Genomic DNA, 18191 nt, shown 5'->3' with positions numbered 1-18191 from the left:
ATAAATCAAAACCAAACGTCTCTGGGGCTTTTCAGTGACAAGCAACAAGTGCAAGGTATTTTGGAGATAAGGAGTCTGGTCAAATACAGCAATCAGTCCCTGGGAGCAAAGCGTACAACACACACACACACACACACACACACACACACACACACACACACACACACACACACACACACACACACACACACACACACACACACACACACACACACACACACACACACACACACACACACACACACTTAGGAGTTAATGGAGGGCTCCCTGTGAACACCACTCCTCCTTATCTGCTAAAGGCCACAGGAGTGGGCCTATAAAGAGCCTTGCATCAAGAGGCTACTGCCGTGTTTTTTTTTGTGGCTTACGTGCATGTAAGATGATAGCCAGTGTTCTGTATGAGTTAACTGCATAAGGAGGATGGACACATTAAGGGCTTGCTCTACACAATGAACTCCTAATGGCTAACTGAGAGTGTAATTCATCTATGAAATCAGTGGCAAATTGAGATGAGGAAAATCAGTTTGTGATCAATCACTTTCTGTAGCCTAGCAGGAAGGATATTGAACGGGGCGGCACTCAAAAGGTTAGGCGTAAAACTTTCCTGTCGACCTTGATAGTCTGTCAGTGGAAAACTTCTACTCAGCTACATGTACACAAGGCCTGCCAAGCACCACACACAACTCAAGAATAGAGCTGATAAATGAATCTGTATTCTGTCCAATACTATTCAGATAAGCAATGACTAGCACAGGGGGTCAGGAGGTCACATTCTCAATCAACTCCAGTAGCTGCTGATGTCAAGTGCATTTCTAGAGTGCACCTTGTCGAGGAATGGAATGTCTTGACTCAGATTATCTATCCCCCTTTTCCACCTCCTCTTCCACCTCCTCCTCCTTCTCTCCCTCTTTCACCTCCTCCTCCTCCACCTCCTCCTCCTAGTCTTCAACCTCCTCTTTCTTCTCTTCCATCTCCTCCTAGTCTTCCTCTTCCTCCTCTTCCTCCTCCTCCTCCTCCACCTCCTCCTAGTCTTCCTTCTCCTCCTCTACCTCCTCCTAGCTGTGGTGATTATTCATTGATGCCAAGAGAAGCCAGGCTTCCCCAAATATTTGATCAATATACACTAACGATCAAAAGTTTTAGAACACCTACTCATTCAAGGATTTTTCTTTATTTTTAATATTTTCTACATTGTAGAATAATAGTGAAGACATCAAAATTATGAAATAACACATAAGGAATCATGTAGTAACCAAAAAAGTGTTAAATAAATTTCAATATATTTTATATTTGAGATTATTCAAAGTAGCCACCATTTGCCTTGATGACAGCTTTGCACACTCTTGGCATTATCTCAACCAGCTTCATGAGGTAGTCACCTGGAATGCATTTCAATTAACAGGTGTGCCTTGTTAAATGTTCATTTGTGGAATTTCTTTCCTTCTTAATGCGTTTGAGCCAATCAGTTGTGTTGTGACAAGGTAGGCAGGGTTTACAAAAGATAGCCCTATTTGGTAAAAGACCAAGGCCATATTATGGCAAGAACAGCTCAAATAAGCAAAGAGAAACAAAGGTCAGTCAATACAGGAAATTTCAAGAACTGTTAACGTTTCTTCAAGTGCAGTCACAAAAAACATCAAGCGCTATGATGAAACAGGCTCTCATGAGGACCGCCACAGGAAAGGAAGACCCAGAGTTACCTCTGCTGCGGAGGATAAGTTCATTAGAGTTACAAGCCTCAGAAATTGCAGCCCAAATAAATGCTTCAAGTAACAGACACATCTCAACATCAACTGTTCAGACGAGACTGTGTGAATTAGGCCTTCATAGTCAAATTGCTGCAAAGAAACCACTATTAAAGGACACCAATAAGATGAAGAGACTTGCTTGGGCCAAGAAATACAAGCAATGGACATTAGACCAGTGGAAATTTGTCCAAATTGGAGATTTTTGTTTCCAACCGCTGTGTCTTTGTGAGACGCGATGTAGGTGAACAGATGATCGCATGTGTATTTCCCACCATAAAGCATGGAGGAGAAGGTGTGATGGTGTGGGGGTGCTTTGCTGGTGACACTGTCTGTGATTTATTTACAATTCAAGACACCACACTTAACCAGCATGGCTACCACAGCATTCTGCAGTCATACGCCATCCCATCTGGTTTGGGCTTAGTGGGACTATCTTTTGTTGTTCAACAGGACAATGACCCAACACACCTCCAGGCTGTGTAAGGGCAATTTGACCAAGAAGGAGAGTGATGGAGTGCTGCATCAGAAGACCTGGCCTCCACAATCCCCAGAACTCACCCAAATTGAGATGAGTCGGACTGCAGAGTGAAGGAATAGCAGCCAACAAGTGCTCAGAATATGTGGGAACGCCTTCAAGACCGTTGGAAAAGCATTCCAGGTGAATTTAGTTGAGAGAATGCCAAGATTGTGCAAAGCTGTCATCAAGGCAAAGCTGTCTATTTGAAGAATCTCAAATATAAAATATATTTAGATTTGTTTAATACTTTTTTGGCTACTACATGATTCCATATGTGTTATTTCCTAGTTCTGATGTCTTCACTATTATTCTACAATGTAGAAAATAGTATAGATAAAGAAAAACCCTTGAATGAGTAGGTGTTCTAAAACTTTTGACCGGTAGTGAATATGTATTTTTATATTAAGAATAATAATTTGTCTTTCGTCTCTCTGTTTTTATAATTTTCCATCACATCGCAAGGGTCTGAATCTCACCGGAGAAATAGTTTGAGCGAGGGCAAACAGCACCCCTCTGTCTCATTATGTGTAGCCATGTATCTGATGCTCTCTGGATCAAAATAGTACCAAATGTAAGCCACTGTAGCATTTGATTGATTGATACTGGCAAGCATTTAGCCTCACTTGATAAAAAAACATAAAAGAATTAGCCAATCAGCATTGAGCTGATCTCAGCAGTGGTTTGTCCTGGTGCAGCAAAATGCACCCCAAGGGAGGCCAGTTTGGATTTGGCTTTACACCATTCAAATTACATCTTAAGCAAAACTTAATTTTCAGATAAACTTGTCTGTTTCTGGTCTGCTTGTGCTGATGTCCTGCAGTAGCTAGCTTGCTAAATCTTCCCTTTCCTAAGCCATGGATGGAGATGGGGCTTAATTCTCTGAACAGGCCAATGATTATGACTGCAATTCTGATCTAACCATAAATGAATATGTTGTGCCACTGTCCTGAGACAATTGAAGTTCAATTGTAGCCTAGATGTAGCATAGTAGGCTCAAGTTAACTAGCTAGCTAACTTAGCTGGTTCATTGTTGCCCATGCGAGGAAGTTAGGCTAGCAAGCATTTTAGCTAGGTAGCCCATGACAACAAAAACAAAAAGTGTACTGTATGACACAGCATAAACCGTTTGGCCAACATGAAAGAGAGGACCATGGCATTGGTGGTCAACTAGTCTACAAGTAGGGTGAGGCAATTCGTTTTTTTTACTTGCATACGCGCACACGCACACGCACACGCACACACACACACACAGAAATCAGTACCATGGACAGCCACATGATACAGTATTTAGCAACATTGATTGGACTAAGTAGTTTTGCTATTTTTAAGTTTGTTTTCAGTGTAATAAAATAAGCATGTATAGCCTTTTTGATTTGATGATGTTTAAATGTTTAAGTTGAAATGGTGCTAGAATAACGGAGGTAGTGCGCCTGTTGTCTTTGTTATAACTTGCGGTAACTCTGTGGTTATAAATTAGTAGTTGTTTAGTAAACTGTAGAAAACATTAACTTGCTTGACTATGCTGCAGGTCATGTAACTGTTGGTTACATGCAATATTTGCTTTGTGGACTTCACTGGACAGATGCTGCTCTGCGGTTTTGTGATGAAACAAACGTATGTGTAGTTAAATATATTCCGCCACTGTGTCACTGTTGTCTTTTTGTTGTCACAGCCTTATTGTATATCATGGTGGCGTATGAACAAGTGGGTTATAGAGCAAACAACGCAATTATCACAACATAGGTTGTAATATGGCTTTTTTACTGGCTTGGCTTGGCTTCCACAGTGATTTACCCACGCACCGCTACTGCCTCCTAGTCTTCCTCCACCGCTTCCTCCTCCTCCATCTCCTCCTTCTCTTACTCCTCCACCTCCTCCTCCTTATCTTCCTCCTCCAACTCCTCCTTATCTCCTCCTCATCCTCCACCTCCTACTCTTCCTCTTCATCCTCCTTCTCCTCCACATCCTAGACTTCTTCCTCCACCTCCTCCTAGTCTTCCTCCTCCACATCCTCCTTCTCCACCTCATCCTTCTCCCCCTTCTTCTCCTCCTCCTAGTCTTCCTCCACAGGATGAGGCATAATAGCTAGTGTTGAGCTCCAGGCGTGAAAGCTAAGATAATGACATAAGGAGCTGCTACATCTCACAGCATCCCCCCCTTTCTAATGCCTATTTATGTCTCCTGCAGTCCTTGTGTGTTTTATTATGCACATCTGAGCCATATGAATTTGAAATCAAAAGAAAATGAGTCTTTAGCATACAGACCCTGTGTGTTTGGTTGTGTGCGTGTGTGCGTGTGCGTGTGTGTGTGTGTGTGTGTGTGTGTGTGTGTGTGTGTGTGTGTGTGTGTGTGTGTGTGTGTGTGTGTGTGTGTGTGTGTGTGTATCTGTTTTTGTGTCTCTAAGTGTGTGTCTTTGTCAGTGTGTGTCTATGTCAGTGTGTGTCCATGTCAGTGTGTGCCTATGTCAGTGTGTGCCTATGTCAGTGTGTGCCTATGTCAGTGTGTGCCTATGTCAGTGTGTAAGTTTGCATGAGATAAAACACAGGCCGGAAGGAGCAGAAGCAGTGCATGGGGAGGGAGGGAGAGAGAGAGAGAGAGAGAGAGAGAGAGAGGGAATAGAGCGAGAGAGAGAGAGAGAGAGAGGGAGAGAGAGGGAGGGAGAGGGATGACTCACCTTCTCTGCAGACTGGGCTGTGCCAAAGAAGATGGGGATGAAGGCCAGCCAGACTATACAGGTGGTGTACATGGTGAAGCCGATGGGCTTGGCCTCGTTGAAGTCTTCTGGCACGTCACGGGTCTTGATAGCGTAGATGGTACATGTGACCATCAGCAGGATGCTGTAGCCCAGCGAACAGATCATCTGCAGGTCCGTGATGTCACACTTCAGCACCCCACGCGCCAGGTTGGGGTTCATGGTCTTCTGCTCGTCGTAGTCGATGATGGTGTTGGGCGGGTCCACGGCGAACCAGACGAGCACGCCCAGCAGCTGCAGACAGATGAGGGAGGAGGTGATGGCGATCTGGGAGGTGGGGCTGATGAAGCGCGGGGCTGTCACTGTCTGCTTCCCCTGTTCAAAGATTCGGTAGATCCGGTTGGTCTTGGTGAGCAGCGCAGCGTAGCTGATGCACATCCCCAGGCCCAGGAAGATCCTCCGGAAGGAGCACACGCCCACGTCAGGCTTGGCAATCATCAGGAAGGTGATAATGTAACACAGGAAGATGCCCGTCAGCAGCACGTAACTCAGCTCGCGGCCTGACGCACGTACGATGGGTGTGTCGTTGTAGTGTATGAACGTTGCCATGACAAAGATAGTGGCGATGATACCCAGCATAGCGAGGAACACGGGAATGACGGCCCAGGGGGAGTGCCACTCCAGCTTGACAATGGGGATAGGTTGGCACTCCGTCCGGTTGGGGTTGGGCCTCATGTCGTAAGAGCAAAGGCGGCATGAGGTCTCATCATACTGGTACTGGTAACCATCACACAGCTCACAGTGCCAGCAGCATGGCATGCCCTTCACCCTCTTCTTCCTCTCACCTGTCTTACAGGGCAGACTGCACATGGAAATAGGGACCGCCTGCTCTCCCTCTGGCCACTGCAGCTCCTCCAGCTGAGAGAGAGAGAGAGAGAGAGAGAGGAGAGAGAGAGAGAGAGAGAGAGAGAGAGAGAGAGAGAGAGAGAGAGAGAGAGAGACCACAGGCCGTGGAAGTAGCACTTCAGATAAGAGGGTTAGTCGATAGGGATGAAGTCGTTTGCATCTACCTGACAGGCAAATGGGCCTGGATGCAGGATGAGATACATGATGAGATACAGTGAGGTCCGAAATTATTGACACCCTGATAAAGATGAGCAATAATGACTGTATAAAATAAATAATTCAAATACTAAGCTACATTGTATACTCAAATAAATTGGGAAATTATATTATTTTAAACTAATGCTTGTTTAACAAGGAATACAAATATTTCTCACAAAGGTAGAGGTAAATATTATTGACACCCCTGTTTTCAATACCTTTCAATGCCTCACCTTGCAACGATTACGGCACTGAGCCTTTTTGTAAAATGTTTTAGGAGTTGGAAAACATATTAGGAGGGATCATAGACCATTCTTCCATACAGAATCCTGTCACACTTCATTTGGATAGTCCGGATAGTCCACCTGTAGTTGGTCATGCTATCAACAAACTATCTTTTGATATGCAACTGCGTGCTAAGGTTAGGGTTAGGTTTAGAATAAGGGTAAGGGTTAAAGTTAAGGTTAAAGATAGGGTTAGGATAAGGGTTAAGGTTAGGGATAGGGTTAGGGTTATGGTTAGGGCTAGGGTAAGGGTTAAGTTTAGGGTTAGGGTAAGGGTTAAGTTTAGGGTTAGGATAAGGTTAGGGTTAGGCATAGGATTAGGGTTAGTAGATAGTTCATTTTTTAGAGCATCTACATGTGGACTATCCAAATAATATTTACCCAGAATCCTTCCAGATCCTTGATATCCTTCATCTGCGCTTATGGACTGCCCTCTTCCATTCAAACCACAGGTTTTCAATGGATTTCAAGTCCGTAGACTGAGATGGCCATTGCAAAATGTTGATTTTGTGGCCAATTAACCATTTCTTTGTGGATTTTGATGTGTGCTTGGGGTTACTGTCTTCCTGGAAGATTCACTCGTGGCCAATTATCAGGTTCCTGGCAACCAGGTTTGTGGCTAAAATATCCTGGTACTGAGTCAAGTTTATGATGCCTTGGACCTTAACAAGGGCCCCAGGACCAGAGAAGCAAAAAACTCCCATAACATCAAAGTTCCAACACCATATTTTACAGTACGTATGTGGTTCTTTTCTGCTCATGCATTCTCATTTCGATGCCAAACCCACCACAGGTGTGCATGGCCAAAGAGCGTGGCCCAAAAGCTCAGTCTCTGGAATTGAAACCCATTGAAATACTGTAGTTTTCAACGTCTCTCTCCCTCTCGTTTTTACCCAGGCCTCCCGTTAACCAGGTCAACTCCCATTGGCCACAGCTTAACAAGCGAACTACAGGTTTATCATAGGTAAGTAGTACAGGAGCTTTCTTTACTCTCTGAGATCTTCTTATGCCTGGTCCTTCTATTTCCTCTGAAGTTTCTGCTTCTCCTTGAACTTCTCGTTCCTCTTCTTGAATCTCTTTAATTGAGTTAGATGCCTCATTATCATCTGCTTCAACTCCAGTTGCGACCTCAGCTTCTTGACTGGACTCTATTGCTTCTACAACTTGTTCTGCTCTTTCAGGTTCCCCTGTCATTTGATTCCAGACTATGTCTAGGTCCAAGCTAAACGGTTCCGACATCTCTTCCACTTCTCGGCTCCTACAGTTTGTATTAGGCACTTCATACCATACTCCGATGTCCTCATCTTCTGAGTCGAAATCCTTCTCATCTTCTGGATTCTTAACCTCTTCAACTTTCTCATCATTCCCGAGGAGTACAGTTTCCAGGCAACTTTTAATTTCCCTTTCTCTTCCTCCTTCTTTGCAGGGTGCTTCTACTAGGAGTTGGTTCTATGTTAACCACAGGTTCTAGGCACACTTTCTGCCCCAGTGGTAGCAGGTGATTCCGATGAAGAATCTTAATGGGTCCATCTCCACTTTCAGGCTTCAAACGGAACACAGGTAAGTTTGACATCTGACTTTCCACCACATATGGCGTAGAAACCCAGCGATCTGCCAGCTTATGTTTTCCGTGCAGTCCTAGATTCCATATAAGGACTCTGTCTCCAGGCACAAGTTGCGTGTAGCGATTCTTCTTATCATATCGCTGTTTGTTTTCATGGTTTTGCTTTCCAGCAGTGCTCTCTGCAAATTTGTAAGCAACTTGTAACTGTTTCTTCATATCAGATACATACTTGAGGTAAGTTCTCTCTGAAGAGCTATCACTCAAGACTCCAAAACAGATATCAACGGGCAATCTAGCTTCACGTCCACACAAAATAGGGCAAGTAGCCAGTCGCTTCATTCTGAGTACAGTTATACGAGTGCACTAGATGCCCAATATATCCTCTATGGGCTAGGCGGGACGAATTCGTCCCACCTACGTAACAGCCAGTCTAATCCAGTGGCGCAATTTTTGAATCGTTTGAAATACTATTACTTCAATTACTTCATTATGTTATACAATACATGCATGTCTGTTCAATCAAGTTCATATTTATATCAAAAAACAGCTTTTTACATTAGCATGTGACGTTCAGAAAAAGCATACCCCCCGCAAACTTCCGGGGAATTTACTAACAGTTTGCTAAATTACTCACGATAAACGTTCACAAAAAGCATAACAATTATTTTAAGAATTATAGATACATTACTCCTCTATGCACTCGATATGTCCGATTTTAAAATAGCTTTTCGGATGAAGCACATTTTGCAATATTCTAAGTACATAGCCCAGCCATCACGGCTAGCTATTTAGACACCCGGCAAGATTAGCCTTCACCATAATAACATTTCCTATAAGAAAAATGTTCTTACCTTTCCTGTTCTTCGTCAGAATGCACTCCCAGGACTTCTACTTCAATAACAAATGTAGGTTTGGTCCCAAATAATCCATAGTTATATCCAAATAGCGTCGTTTTGTTCGTGCGTTCTAGACACTATACGAATGGTAATCCACGGTCGCGCGCATGGCGTGACAAAAAATGTCTAAATATTCCATTACCGTACTTCGAAGCATGTCAACCGCTGTTTAAAACCAATTTTTATGCCATTTATCTCGTAGAAAAGCGATAATATTCCGACCGGGAATCTGCAATAAACTAAACAGCCGAATTAAAATACTCCACGGGGGCTAATCGCGCACGCGCCTCATTCCTTTGTCACCTAATGGGACACTTGGATAAGGTGATAATCTGTTTCAGCCTGAGGCTGCCTCGTCAACCTTCATGATTTTCCCGGGTCCTGAGAGCCTATTGGAGCCCTGGGAATTGTCACGTTACAGCTAAGATCCTTACTCTTCAATAAACAGATGCAAGACGCACGACTCCTTGTCAAACAGGCCACTTCCTGCATGAAACCTTGTCAGGTTTTTGCCTGCCATAGGAGTTCTGTTATACTCACAGACACCATTCAAACAGTTTTAGAAACTTTAGGGTGTTTTCTATCCAAACCTGAACAATAATATGCATATTCTAGCTTCTGAGTTGGTGTAGGAGGCAGTTAAAAATGGGCACATATTTTTTCCAAAATTCTCAATACTGCCCCCTAGCCCAAACAGGTTAAACTGACTCCATTTGTTCTTTTGTGTTGGATCAAGAGTTCCAAGCATGTTCAACAAGGTTTGGTTGAATCTCTTGGGTTGTAGATCTCCCTGAGGATGATATGGTGCTGTCCTTGACTTCTCCACCCCAAGCATATTCAGTAGCTCACGGATGAGTCGACTTTAAAAATCTCTACCTTGATCGCTATGCATCCTCTTGGGTAGACCATAATGGATGAAGTACCTCTCCCACACAATACTTTGGCGACAGTGGATGCTTTCTGATCCTTCGTAGGAAAAGCTTGAGCGTATCTCATGTATGATCCGTAATAACCAGGACATTCTCTGTGTTACGTGAGTCAGGCTCAATGGACAGGAAATCCATACACACAAGGTCCATAGGTCCATCACTTTGCATACGACCAAGCGGAGCAACTATCTTTGGAAGTGTTTTCCTCTGTACACAACGAGCACAGGATTTACAGTACTCCTCTACTTCCATTTTCATGTGTGACCAGTAGAACCGGTCTCTGACAAGTCCATACATCTTGTCAAATCCTAAATGACCTGAGTCATCATGCAGCGACTTGAGGACCATAGTTCTGAACTTCTCTGGAAGTAGTAACTGAGCACAACGAGTTTCGTTTGGCGGATGTGTGATTCTGTACATAACTCCATCTTTCATCTTTAGCTTCTCCCACTCTCTCAGGAGCAAAGAGATGAATGGATGTTTGGTCTTTGTCACACTGGTAATATCATGTTTATTAAGAGCAACCCACATCTCTCCCAGACAAGGGTCTTCTTGTTGTGATGCAGAAAGTTCCAAAGTGCTCAATCTGGGCATGTGAGACTTCAGCATGCTCAGGTTACAGTATGCTTGAGGCACAGAATGCATAGAGGCTCCCAACTGACCAATCACTCTACTAGATGATCGAGGAGTTACTCTAACAACATTAGACATCTGGCACATGGCTTGGACACCAGATGCAGGAAAGTCACTCCAATCTTGTTCCACTGCAGATTGCTGATGAGAGCGGCGAGATGAAGCATCGGCATCTATGTTCTGCCTGTACTTGAGACTAAAGTCATAGGTAGATAACGCAGCTAGCCAACGATGACCAGTGGCATCCAATTTTGCGGACGTGAGGATATATGTCAATTGGTTGTTGTCTGTTCTAACCTCGAACTTGACCCCATACAGGTAATCATGTAGTTTATCAACCACGGCCCACTTCAACGCAAGAAACTCTAACTTGTGATCTGGGTAGTTGCGTTCAGAAGCGGTCAGGCTTCGACTCACAAATGCCACGGGATGCAGACCCTCACCTTGGTCTTGGTAAAGTACTCCACCTAACCCTTCGCGGCTAGCATCTACATGGAGAACGTATGGCAACTGAGGATCAGCAAAACCCAACACAGGAGCTTTTGTGAGGCTTTCCTTCAATGTCTCGAATACTAATTCACACTTCTCATCCCACCTTGATCCAAATGGTTCTGAGGGGTTGAGGTAGACTTTCTCCTCTTCCTTGGACTTTCTTCCTTTCTTGGCAGAGGGAAGATATCCGCATAAGAGCTGATTCAGGGGGTAACTCACTTTAGAATAGTCTTTGACAAATCTTCTGTAATATCCACAGAATCCTAGGAAAGAACGCAGAGCAGTCACAGTTTCAGGCCTTGGACACGTGGTGACAGCTTCAATCTTTGAGGGGTCTGTAGCCACTCCATTCTGGGATATGATATGTCCAACATAGTTGACAGATGTGTGGCAAAACTGACACTTGTCAAGGGACAATTTTAGGCCTTCACTTTTCAAGCAGTCTAGCACCTTGAGTAACCTCTGCTCGTGTTCCTCCAGCGTCCTTCCAAACACAATTAAGTCATCAAGGTAAACAAGAACTTTGAGTAGGTTCATGTCTCCAACTGTCTTTTCCATGACATGTTCAAATGTTGCAGGTGCTCCGGACACACCCTGTGGCATCCTCTCAAATTGGCAAAATACAACTGGACAGATAAATGCAGTCTTCTCTTTATCTGTATCGCCCATCGGAATTTGATAGCATCCTCTTCTGAGATCTAACACACTGAACCATTTGCTCCCACTCAAACATGTCAGAGCATCCCCCACACGTCGGACTGTGTACTGGTCTGGAACAGTGCGCTTGTTGAGGGTCCTGTAATCAACACACCTGCGTATGGTGCCATTTTTTTCCTCACCACCACAATAGGAGATGTATAGGGGCTTCTCGACTCAGATATGATCCCAAAACTTTTCAAGTAATTAAGATGCTTCCTCACATCTTCAACATCAGCTGGGGCCAAGCAGCGAGATCTCTCCCTAAATGTTTTTTCTTCAGTAACTCTGATGGTGTGGTGAGTACTCTTTGAACAACCCACATCAAACTCATGTGTTGAGAACACTTCGTTCCGTTCCATCTACTTTTCACATAACCTCTTCTTCCATCCCTCAGGCACTGAAGAATATCCAAAGTTGAATGAAGAAGACATCAGTCTCTCAGATGAATCCTACTTACTTTTCAATGGAACACCCAGAGCACATCTACAGGAAACAGATGAGCAATAGGCGTACCTCGTTTCAGGGTGATCTCCTTTGTCGAGACATTCCTGACAGTAAGAGTGATTCTTCTAGACAACTCAACTGCAACCGTCTGAATTTCAGGCCTCACTAGTAGTTCTTCAGGGAACTCCGGTTCTTCAGGCCTCTCTACCAGAATGGCTTGAGTAGAAGGTATCCCAGGAAACTTTGGAATTCCAGTAACTCTCATCTGCCCACCAGGTGGCAGGGTGACAGGTTGTGTCTGTGCGAACCAGACCGTTCCTCTCTTCTTGTCATCATCAGTTGAGCTTTCTATCATTCTCTCATATGCCTCTTTGATAGAAGGATGAACTTGTAGTGTGCTAAGGAAACCTTCACCTTCCTTTTCTTTGCAAGCAGTCATAAGTCTCTTCACTACAGATGTATTGGTGCCGACCAGAATAGACACTTCACCTTTCATGGCCGGATCTGGACATACCAACACAAGTGCTTCCATGGTCTCTGCTACACCCACAACCGATCCTGAGAACTCAACCTTGAGTAACAAATAACCATCTTATCGACACTGATCACAGCTAAGGCCCCATATCTCAAAGTTTCCTATAGGAATCAATGGCAAATGCGTCAAGTACTTGTTATAAAAGGATCTGTAAAGTAGAGTAATCTTAGAACCGCTATCTAGTAAAGCTTTAGCATAGATACCTTCAATCTGTACAGGAACTACAGAACTCGGACCAACTAAACCTGTAGGTAGCATGTCTTTCATGTCTTCATACTTGTGGCACTTGGCGGAACGTATCTTCACTGGGATGTCAGGCCGCTCCTTTACTGGGTCCCTCTGTAGTTTCCCATAGACCACTTTTGTTTGATTAGGCGTGTGTTGACTTTCCTCAAGTTCTCTTCACCTTCACAGTTTCTCTTGAAATGGCCATCTTCTCCACATCTATAACAGAATACTCCGGGTTTGCTGTCGGCTTGTGTCTGTTCTTGTGATGGATTTACTCTCTTCTTTTTGCTTTTAAATGCCACATCTGACCTTTGTGTGTCAGATTGAGCTGCTGTGACGTTAGCAGACATGAGATGCGTCATTTCATTTTTAAAACCTTTATCTCTTTTCTCAGCACTTCTATCTTGGTATTAGCTTCTTCGCAAACTGTGGCAACAGGAGCAACAGCTGATGACTTCACAACACTCTTCGTTGTGTTCCTGTCTTGAATCATGTCCTCCTCCTCCCTTACTTCTTGAGGTAGTTCAGTAAAGGTTGGTGGTTCAAGCAGTGTATAGGTCATGCGAATACGAAGCGCAAGCATTTCATGTGAGGATGTACCTCTCACTACTTGGCCAATGCGTGTGCGATTCATCTCTGACAGCTCAATGCCTCCTTTTCTATAAACAGCATGCCGCAATTTGTCAAGTCTCAACAGGTAAGCTGAAAGCTTCTCTCCTTCACTTTGGAATGTGTTTCTGAACCTTATCATGAGATCAGGTGCATTTTCGGTGGTACCGAATGCTGTTTCTAGAGCCTTCATGTATTCCATCACTGTAGCATGGTGGTTTCCTGTCTTGAAGAACCTCACAATGTCAGCAGCAGGCCCTTTAAGACTTTCTATTATTCTCTGTTTTTTCACATTGTCGGTGCACTGCCATTCCTCTAGAAAATGGTTGGTTTGCTCAGCCCATGCATCATACTCTTCCTCTCCACTAGGAGTGGGTTTCACACCTGAGAACATACGCAGCTTACAGTAACTCTGAGTCTCAGATGTTGCATTGTTGCATTTCACTACCAGTGAACTGATGGCAGTAACCAGTTCAGTGTTGAGGTCAGCGCTAGAGGGACTTATCAGGCCTTTAACATCAGCTACAGTCTTCCCTTCATGTCTTAGAAAGGATAATAGCTTCGCCTGAAAATCTTCACCCTCTCTCTCAACAGGAGATGTGATTTGTGAAACTACATGTACACGCCAGGGACCCAACTCTCCAGGTATCCCAACAACACTTGGCACAGCTATTTTGTTAAGGTTGTTCGATATCTCTACCAAAACATACTGCTTTTTATCAGCTGAATAAGAACAACGACCATGTAGTCTAATTTTACCAAAAGCCTTAACATAAGTCAGCGTTTCCAGCAGAAGCTCATCAGACACATCCTCTGTCACATTTCTAAGGACAAATGCATGATTAATAGCTAGTTGTTTCTCTCTACACCAGGTAACAATCTCTTCAGCATTCATGTTGTAAGTCTATGCCTATACAGCAATGTTAGTAAGAAATCCAAAATGTCAATTCAAAATGTTTAAATGGTGAGTCAGTGTAGAATCTTAGTATAGATGTCAACAGTGAGCAAAATGTTTTTTACACCAGAGTCATTTCTGAAAATATCCATCAACAATAACAAAATTCCCAGACGAGCCCCCAAAAATGTAACCCTCTCACCACTCTCAAATTTGACTCTCACGATATTAACTTACGTTGTGTATCTCAACAGCATAGGATGTTAGGTGAGAAGGACATCTCCAATAAGAATCCCTATTGTAAACTATCTACGTAGGGTGATGACAAATAGCGTATTAACTTCAGATGGAATGATTATAGGTTGTTATTGTATAACCTGTTGGGGCTCGGGGGCAGTATTGAGACATTTTGAAAAAAATATGTGCCCATTTTTAACTGCCTCCTACACCAACTCAGAAGCTAGGATATGCATATTATTAACACATTCGGATAGAAAACACTCTGAATTTTCTAAAACAGTTTGAATGGTGTCTGTAAGTATAACAAAACTCATATTGCAGGCAAAAACCTGTGAAAAATAGATTTAAAAAAAATGTGAATTTTGTGACTGTACTATTTAGTGTCATTGTTTTATAGATACCATAGTGAGAAAGGATTCATTTCGCAACACCTACGGCTTCCACTAGATGTCAACGATCTTTATAAAGTTGTTTGAATCGTCTATGATAAACAGAGAGCAAATTAGTTTCCAAGGAAGTTGGCATGTCATCACTTCATTTTTTTGCGGCTGCGCATAAATCTGAGAAACGTGAGTTTGTCATCATTTTTTATCTAGACATAGGATAGGTTGTGTGAAAATATTACTGATGTTTAACGTTAAAAATGGACCAAAAGATTAATGCTAAACAACATTTGACATGTTTGAACGAACATAAATAGATTATTTACTAGGTTTTTTTTGCTTTTCGGCGTGATTTTACCAGCACCCCAACCACATTTTGTGGGAGCATAATGAACGCTAAGTACTTCGTGTTATTTGGACATAAATTATGAACTTTGTCAAAAGAAACCACATTTGTTCCGGACCTGGAATGCCTTCCGGACCTGGGATCCTGCCTTCTGATGGAGATAATCAAAGGTAAGGGGGTATTTACAACGTTATTATCGATTTTAGATGATGCTAACTGTATAGCATAGCCTGTTGTTCTTAGCATAGCACCCCGTTTATTGCAAAATGTGATTTCCCAGTAAAGTTATTTTGAGATCTGGCCATTCGGTAGCAATTACGAGATGATAATATATTATTCTTTGAATGACAATATTATAATTTACCAATGTTGTCGAATAGTAATTTTGTTATGTTCACCGGAAGCATTTCAGAGAAGAAAAAAATCTGAATTTCACGCTACTGTAAAATGCTGTTTTTGGATATAAATATGAACTTGATGGAACAAAAAATGCATGTATTGTATAACATAATGTCCTAGGAGTGTCATCTGATGGAGATTGACAAAGGTTAGTGCATAATTCTAGCTGGTTTCTACTTTTGGTGACGCCTGACCTTGAATTGAAAATGGATGTTTGTACTTTTGTGGCTATGTACTGTCCTAACATAATCTAACTTTATGCTTTTGCCGTAAAGCCTCTTTGAAAATCGAACAATGTGGTTAGATTAAGGAGATGTTTATCTTTTAAATTGTGTAAAATAGTTGATGGTTTGAGAAATTGAAATTATTAGATTTTTGATGTTTTGAATTTCCAGCCTTGTTAGCAATCCCGACTCGGGGTTCATTGCTAACCTGTAGCCCCAACAGGATAAGGATATACTTTCCCATGCATTAAATGAAATTGAAACAGTAAATGACTCCACCAAGGCAACATACATAAGGTTCAAGATGTGTATTATAACATTTTCAATACACCACATCAAAATAAATAAAAATAATAAACCCCAATGAGTCGTGCACAACCAATGTCCAAATTATTTCAAGCTTGCTTAACCCCGTTGGCGCGCGTTGGAGCTCAAAACAAAAATGACGACACATAAAGTCCAGAAGCACCCCACCGTTGTGGTTCCTCACTACTCGTAGATATTCCCTCAGCGAAGTACGGCAGTTCCTTGCAGGTTTCCTCACAAGATCGAAAGCAAGCACTGTTATCAATGCAGACAGTACTCTTTAGCAGTAACCGATATCCCATGGGAACATGAACTCGTTAATCTTTCCCAAGCAATTCTCTCTCGGTTTCACACGATGCTAGGCTAACCTCAAGGCTGTCCAATACCTCCACAATGAGACGGTAGCTTCAGTCTTTACTAAGTCTTTCTTAACAAAATTATAACAACTCATATAAAATAAAATTGTTATTTCCCTTCAAAACTCAGTAGGTATGGGTTTTGTTTAATTTTTATCGTCTTCTGTTATAATGTAATGTCCATCCTTTTTTCAACGTCTCTCTCCCTCTCTTATTTCCCTGGCCTCCCGTTAACCAGGTCACTCCCATTGGCCACAGCTTAACAAGCGACCTTATTGGTCAAAACTTAAACTTTAAAGTAAACCAACCTATTCACTTATACATTAAATAAATATTTCTTCAAAAGAAATGCATTAACAACATTACAATTCAGGAGCAATTCAATCACCTTTTAAATATAATACCAATTAATTATAACAAGAATAAACTCAATAATTGGTTCTAACAAGGGTATTACAATTGCTAAAGGTAAACATTACTTTTTTAGCAAGAGATAGCACTTGTATAGCCTAAGAAAGTAGCACAAATGTGTAGAAAGTAGTTTTGAATGCATTTTATTGAAGGGAAACAATAACAGTCTAACTTTTTTGGCAACATAGTGATATATTGTTATATACTGTACAATGAGAAGTTCAACTACAAAATACTAGTCTTCTCCCATTTTTTTAACCATTGCTCCCACCCACAAGGTGTACAAACAACAACAATAAATCAGAATAAAATAAGATAATAGATACAAAACAAAAATGTGAAGAACATAAATCAATCAACTCTAATTAGCACATGTAGGACAGTATGCAAGTGTGTGTGCATGGACTTTGCAGATGTATTTCTCACATGTGCAGCACATAGTATTTGTTTTACAGTCCTTCTTTGGGGAACAGAATTGGCATCTCCTTCTCTTGCCTGCCCCAGCTGCAGCCTCAGGTGGATCAGGACAAGATTCAGCCCCCTGAACAGCTTTCACAAGCTCTGCAGAGGCTGCTGTGCAGGGGAGGTGCTCCCTTCTTTGAATGTGTAGGGTTACAAGTGCCTTTCCCAGCTGCTCCAGGAACACCCTCCTCTTGTTCCACTTATCAGGCATCCAGGTAGGATTGATCTTGTTCCATATCACGAAGGCATTGTATGAGGACACATCAATGATGTTATGGAAGATGACCAGGGGCCAGTGGGCAGTCATCTTCCTGCAGCTGTAAGTTACAATCACCTTGTCCAGGTTGTCCACGGTCATTTGTTCTGGTTGTAGTCCAGGATGATGGCTGGCTTCCTGTCCTCACGATCACTGATCTCAGCCGTTTTGTGCAGTGTGCTCAGGAGGACCACATTCTTGTTCCTCTTTGGGAGGTAAGAAACTAGAGTGGTGGTGAGCGTGAAGGCAAACTTTGATGAGAAGGTCTCTCTCCCCCTTGTTGTGAGAAGTGCAGAGCTCAGGCTTGTTCTTTCTAACTGCCAACCATGGTGATCTTCCTCTTCAGGAGCTGCTGGCTGAGTGCAATCAGTAGCAAACATAATCTCAATGTCTCATTGTGTGTGTGTGTGTGTGTGTGATGTGTCTTTGTGGTTTTTGTGGTGTATAAATGATTTTACTACTGCCGGGTCAAAAATGACCCTAAGACAATCTTTGTACCATGGTGTACAGCTTTCATGGAAATATGAACAAAAGTGATG

The 18191-nt window shown here is 42.6% G+C and overlaps 1 protein-coding gene across 1 annotated transcript in view; it reads right to left on the bottom strand.

The window, feature by feature from the left end:
- The window catches only part of LOC106566674 (metabotropic glutamate receptor 7), a 131004-nt gene that overhangs the window by 32918 nt on the left and 79895 nt on the right, over positions 1-18191 (bottom strand). Inside the window, exon 8 of the mRNA XM_014134936.3 lies at positions 4940-5875. Within this exon, the coding sequence (XP_013990411.3) occupies positions 4940-5875 (936 nt within the window). The remainder of the gene's footprint in view (positions 1-4939; positions 5876-18191) is intronic.

Source organism: Salmo salar, chromosome 13 (genome assembly GCF_965601325.2).
Source record: "Salmo salar chromosome 13, fSalSal1, whole genome shotgun sequence".
NCBI lineage: Eukaryota > Metazoa > Chordata > Actinopteri > Salmoniformes > Salmonidae > Salmo > Salmo salar.
This window is presented reverse-complemented; position numbering and strand designations above follow the sequence as displayed.